General features: G+C 52.4%; 1 protein-coding gene across 1 annotated transcript in view; it reads right to left on the bottom strand.

Annotated features, from left to right (window-relative positions):
- Positions 1 to 3,779: 3,779 nt before the first annotated feature.
- The window catches only part of LMX1A (LIM homeobox transcription factor 1 alpha), a 170,496-nt gene continuing 167,989 nt past the window's right edge, over positions 3,780 to 6,286 (bottom strand). The window contains exons 7-8 of the mRNA XM_077759968.1: positions 5,759 to 5,929; positions 3,780 to 3,984 (exon numbers count right to left, since the gene is read on the bottom strand). Coding sequence (XP_077616094.1) covers positions 3,824 to 3,984; positions 5,759 to 5,929 — 332 coding nt within the window. The 3' untranslated portion in view covers positions 3,780 to 3,823. The remainder of the gene's footprint in view (positions 3,985 to 5,758; positions 5,930 to 6,286) is intronic.

Genomic DNA, 6,286 nt, shown 5'->3' with positions numbered 1-6,286 from the left:
CCCCAAACTCCACCATTCAGAAAAAGCTCAGACTATAGATCCAGGGCCTCCCTTTCATCTCAGCCCTGAGATATCTGGACAAATCACTTAATACCTGACTGCTTCTCCTTAGAGTACAGAGTTCACACCGTGTCCTTGGAATTGGCATTTTATCTGCATGCCTTTCAAAAACAAACAAGGGCACCTGGGTGGCTCAGTCGGTTGAGCGTCTGACTCTGGCTCAGGTCATGATCTCGCAGTTCCTGGGTTCCAGCCCTGCATCTGGCTCACTGCTGTCAGCATAGAGCCTGCTTTGGATCCTCTGTTTCCCAATCTGTCTCTGCCCCTCCCCCGCTTTCTCTCTCTCTCTCTCTCAAACTAAATAAACTTTATGAAACAAGAAAATAAAAAATAAATTAAAAAAGCAAAAAACTCGACTCTCCCACAACGGTGAGTCAGGCTATGTGACAACCCACACTGAGGTTTAAAGAAGTTACTGGAAGGAGTGATTATGATGACCCCAGGGGTGGACCAGGGTGCTTTCTCTTTGTTCCTCAAACGTGGTGGGAAACTCCCTTAGCCTTCCTTCAACAGCCCTCCGGCGCAGCCACCGCCACACATCGGGCACTTGCTGTGAGCCCTTCGCAAGGCTCTGGGCTTGACCTGTGTCACCGCCTTGTCCTCGCAATCTCTGCAGGGACAAGAACCCCATCTGTGCTGCGGACCACTCGCCGGGGGCTTGGCAGAGTGAAGGAACCTGCCCCAGTCCGGCCGTGCAGCTAGTAGGCGGCAGCCGTGGGATTCATAACCTGGAAGGGCCCACTTTTAGCCGGAAGTCATCAAGAGAAAAGAAGAAAAGAAAACAAATGGGCAGGGCCATCTTGGAAGCCATGGACACAGCCTTCATTACACATGGAAGAGAGATGCTGTCTGAACCCAGACTCCCACCCGGGGAAGGAAAGTAGAAATTCCTGTTGTGTCGGAATGATTAACTGGGGGGTGATTATTGCAGCAGCTAGCACTTGCTGGGCTCCCCGCACAGACACCCCACCCGGCTCTGCAGGCTTCCTGAGAAGACCCAGCGCAGGCAGGTGCTGGAGGATAAGCAGGTGTCAAAGGGGCAAGCCGTGAGGGGACCATCTCGGGTCTGGCCTCTCTCGGCAAGCTGGAGGTAGAAGCAGCGGCACCCGGGGGAGTGCAGTGGGAGACCGCCTTCCCTGCTGGGCCTCCCATGTCCACCTTCCAGGCCCTCAGCAAGAGGCAGAGCCAGCCTCCCACCTGGGGTTGAGTGAGCCAGAGGTTGGGGGAGAGGGTCTTGAAGGTGAGCGAGAGAACACGGAGAGAGCGACACCGCACATGCGCTCCCATCGTGGCCTTAACTCTTTGCTTTACAGTCATAAAACCCGCCCCTAGATCACACTGAAAACCACTGAGAACTTTGGGAAGAGCTCCTGCCAGCTCGCTCGGCTCCCCATTCTGGCCAGACATCGCCCCTCCATCCTGAGTGAGAGCCTTGCCCCCACCCGTGACACCGCTCTGATTTCCAAGCAAATGTCCTCCCCATGCACGGTGCCAACCATTCTGCTGTCTCAGGCGACCTTGCCGGCGCCGACGGAATGTTCCGGGGCCTCCATCTGCAGCTGTGTGAAGACCCAGGTCTTCGTGTTCATCCCGGCGGGAGGGCGAAGGCTCCTTTCGCCTTACGTTTTGCGGGAGCCCCTTTCCCTTAGTGTTCAGATTCGCCATATGCTCTTCCCCAGGTCCCTGGTGATAAAACACCCGCATCCCCTGGATTCCCTGCCCTCCGCCCCCTGCCCCTGAATCAACAACAGCTCATTTGTAAGAAGTTTTTAATTTCATCTCGGTACGCCATTACGAGTGGAGGAGGAATCTCTATTTGTCTCACTCACATAGTCTCGGCTACACTCTCCGACGGGTCTCTACAGAAGCCTGCGGCGGCGCCCGGCATCAGCAGGACTCCTAGATGCCAGACTGGTTGGGGTTTCTTGGTGGTTTGCATAAATTATAAACAAGAGCACACACACAAAAAATCACACAACATAGACTCTACCGGAAGGGAGTGTGTTCCCTCTGGCTTTGCAGAGAGTGAAGGGGACAAGTCTCTGTGTCCAAGGCTCTTAAGACCTGGGACGTCGTCAGGAGCGAGGCCGAGCCTGAACCGCCGCTCTCAGAGGAGTCCGGGCTGACCCCCTCCGTCTTCCACATCATCTCGTCTGCTTTGTCAGGAGGCATCCCGGCACAGAAGTAGCTGACCCTAGCACCGCACTTGGAGATCAGGATGGGAAGCGTCCCTGTATACAGTGGCAGCTGGGTCTTCTGTGCTCAGACTCCGAAAAACCAGACAAAGGGGGGAACCCTGGGTTTCCATCTGGACCTCCCCCCCCACCCCCGCCGCCTCTAAGAGCTCCAGAAGGCTGCTTAAGAAATAGACTCTAGAACAGAGGCCAGCAACATTTTATGACAAGAGCCAGACAGCATTGGTAGTAAATATTTCAGGCTTTCTAGGCCACATACACTCTGTCATGTCGTTTTTCTTTTTAAACAATCCTTTAAAAACGTAAAAGCCATTCTTAGCTGGCAGGCCATAAAACGCAGGCCTGCCGGCCGGGCTCTGCCAAACCTCCATTCTAGAACACCACGATGCCCCCCTCCATCCACTCAGCAATAGCCTCCTCCCCATGGAAGGACTCCGGCATCCCCCTGAGCTGCCCTCAGCTGGTGTCTCCAGCCAGGCTTTGCAGAAGGGACCACAGCAGGGAGAGTTACCCCTGGAGTTCGGGGTACAGGCAGCCCCAAGTAGCCTCTTTTGCCAAGTGAGACCGGTCTGGTATTTTAAACAAATATAGGACATTGGTTTCAGCCCAGCTCATGTGTCCTGGGGGTGAATTAAGCCTCAGGGTCCCCCAGTGAGGTAGGTACATACTGTCTGTCTCATCCCACACCCGCAGGTGCTGAAGTTCAAGAGCAGAACTGACCTTCCTACTGCTGCCCACACTATGTGTCAGAATTTAAAAGAAAGCTGAAGAGCCTCGGCTTGATCTTGTCTAAGAACGTGATCGAGGATTTTTCTGTTCCACCCGAGCTCTGTGATTCAGCCCCAAAGAGAGCAAGAATCCGTGAGAGAATACGGCCAGCCACACGAGCTGCTTTCCAGACCCCATGATGCTCTTGAAAACAGAAGTAAGTCGAGCACTCAAAGCTACGGGCCAAGGTGGAGAGTGGCCCTCTGCCCTGCCGACCAGTCTCTTCCAACTAAAAATAAAGTTTATAAAAGTAAATTATCTCATTTTATAACTTAAGTGCATCAAGCATTTCCTTAAATATAGTTCACACGGAAAATAAAGTTACTTTTGCTGTACAGTTGGTGTCTGTTATAATTAGGAATAAACTTTTTTGATAACGTATGGAAGGTTACACACTCACACACACATCTATCTGTCCGTCTGTCTGTCTATGGGTATATGGATGGGTAGACATACGCACCTCTTGACAAGAGCTTCCCCAAAATGGTGGGAAGTTGTTAGGAGTCTCTGGGTACCTAGTTTGCATGAGAAGGTCTATATTAAAAGTCCCTGTCCTTAATGATAAACACGTCTTCATATCTAAGCTAAGACTCTTATTGGAAACATGAAGCTACGCAATCATTGTATATTCAGTCTTTGGAAATGCCGAGCTACATCAGGTCATCATATAACAGCATCCCCGACAAAACTCCCTCCCCACCCCACCTCTTCCCTGGCCTCCCCATCCTACAGCCGGCCAACCCTTCCCATCACAGGGTTGCTCCGTGTGGGAGCCCAGCCACAGAACTCGAGGGGAAGGCTCAAGAGGTAAAGTAAGAATTCTGCATGGAGTACAGGTGGTCGATGGGGTTTCCCACTCTGGACTGCAGGGGCCCGGCTTCTGAGGTTGCTAGGAAACAGTCACCCAGGTTACTGAGGGAGGTGTCGTCACTATCCAGGTCATGAAAAAGGGGCTCGGCACCTGAAATGAAGACGAAATAGCCGTGAGGGTCCAGAAGCACTTCGGTGTTAGAAAGTGCAGCAATTGCAGCAAGCGTGTGACCTGAGCACAGCTGCCCCACCCCCACCCCCGTGTAGTGGGTGCTGAGGAGGGGGTGAGGGAGAGCTACGCAGTAGAGTAGGAGGGAGGTAATCCCCATCCACAGAAGATCTCCCATGTCCTTAGGGGCTCGGGCGGAAAGCACAATGACTGAAAGCAGTGGAAACTAGGAGGTGACAAAGTGCAAGTTGGATGCAGCATAAGAAGACGTCACAATGTCTACAGTGAGGCTGGGGAGCAGGCGGGATGTAGCATCGCCAGCTAGATAGGCGGGGGCAGGGCTGTAGAGGACTGGCCCCCAAAATGGGCTTGAAGGACGACTGGTAAGAAGATAGACATCAGCGCTGTTGGAAGAGGCTCATGAGACCTTGGTGGAAATAGGTCCCCTCAAACAGCAAGGTTATACTGAGTGCCTGCTGCCTCTCCCAATGAGTCCTGCAGAGGAGACGAGCTTAGGTGCCTGCCCTGGACTAACTGACACCCTGGACGGAGAAGATAGTAGGGCAAACTGTGGAACAGCTCAGGGATCTTCATGACAAGAACCTAGAGGTACATATGTTGTACCCTCTACACGTTTTACCTGCACGGACATGTCTATGTATGTATGAATGAGGGGAGTTGGTCAGGGCAGCCACTGCAGACAGCCAGGTCTTAATCGGCGTCTGCTGTATGCAGCCCATGGGAAGAGAGAATTTTTCTTTGATGAAAGCAGTTGTTTGACAAAATCCACGGGCCGAGCCATGTAGCTCTCACCCTGTTTTATTTTTTATTTTTTTTTAATGTTTTTATTTATTTCTAGGAGAGAGAGAGACAGTGTGAGCAGGGGAGGGTCAGAGAGAGAGGGAGTCACAGACTGAAACAGGCTCCAGGCTCTGAGCTGGCAGTCAGCAAAGAGCCCGACGCGGGGCTCGAACCCACGAACCGTGAGATCATGACCTAAGCGAAAGTCGGACGCTTAACCGACTAAGCCACCCAGGCACCCCGCTCTCACCCTGTTTTAAAGGCTTGCTGAATAAAACTCTAATTGTCACTATCCGTGTAACTGATCACAGATTACACAGAACAGATGCATTCCATAGGCCACTGACCTTCTCTGTGTAAAAATGGATTTGACCCTGAGATTGAACTTCAGACTTCCGCGCCAGAGCTCACGCACCCCATCAGGGTGCCCAGGCCCCAGCTGCTGTCCATCCAGCAAGCTGGATACTTGGGGAGGCTAAGCCATCCCAGCACCTGTTTCAGGAGTTCATTGAGAGCATCTAAACAGTATCAGTTCCATTAGAAAATGTGCTTTCTGTGCTTTCATATATTTTCTTTCTTTGTGTAAAAGTTTGCTTAACTAAGGCCTTTGGCCTACCTCCCTGCCAGCATTGCTTGCAAACATGTGGTACCTGGTGTGAAATGAAAGAAGGGAAATCTTATCACAGCGAATGGATTTACAATGAAACAACAAGCTCCTACTTAAAACTAACAAGAATATTTGAAAAGGAGGCTCAGTGGGAACATCACTGATGACTGTGGGTGTTGGTCTTCCTTCTGTAGCCACTGGTTAGATGAGTCCAGTGGCATTTTCTGGGCACATATTCGGCTTGTAGCTTTGGTGAGCATCTGGGAACTCACACACGTTTGGAAGGGAAAGGAGACACCCAAGCTAGCAAGTTGTAAGCGGTCCCCGGGGGGCTGGGGTCCATCTTACCGTACGGGTGCATGTGGTCTCCCGGCATCTGAGGGGGGGTGAGGCCCTGCCGGAAGGGGTCTGAGCTGTAGACGCTCTGCTCGATGGCCAGGAGCTGCTGTGGGGGGGGCAGAGCCGTGTAGGGGTTCATGATCCCTTCCATCCCAGCATTCCCACTGCCATTTGTTTGAGCTGGGGGGCAAAGAAGAAGGCAGATCACTCTCCATGTGCTGCCCAGGAGGCCATGCTGGGCAAGAAGGCCAAGAGCATCTTCTGAACTTCATACCCCCCACTGCTCAGTACTTCTGTCCAGCACCGGCCTTTGCTGCAGCTTCATGAGGAGAAGAGAGTGAGAGAGGCTGGTGCATGTAAGACAGGGAGTCCCAGACTTGGAGTGTGACATGCTGTATCTGCCATCCCTTAATTGCCCCACTACACCGTCTTCTCCACCTGCTTGAGCACCCTCACAAGATGGCGGCTGGCTTCCTCAGAGGGGCAGAATGGCCTTGAGGAAGTCAGAATCAGAGACTTGCTCCAGTCCCGAACCCC

This window comes from Crocuta crocuta, unplaced genomic scaffold (assembly GCF_008692635.1).
Source record: "Crocuta crocuta isolate KB4526 unplaced genomic scaffold, BGI_CrCroc_1.0 scaffold133, whole genome shotgun sequence".
Classification (NCBI taxonomy): domain Eukaryota; kingdom Metazoa; phylum Chordata; class Mammalia; order Carnivora; family Hyaenidae; genus Crocuta; species Crocuta crocuta.
Note: the sequence above shows the minus strand (reverse complement) of the source record. Positions and strands in the feature narration are given on the sequence as shown.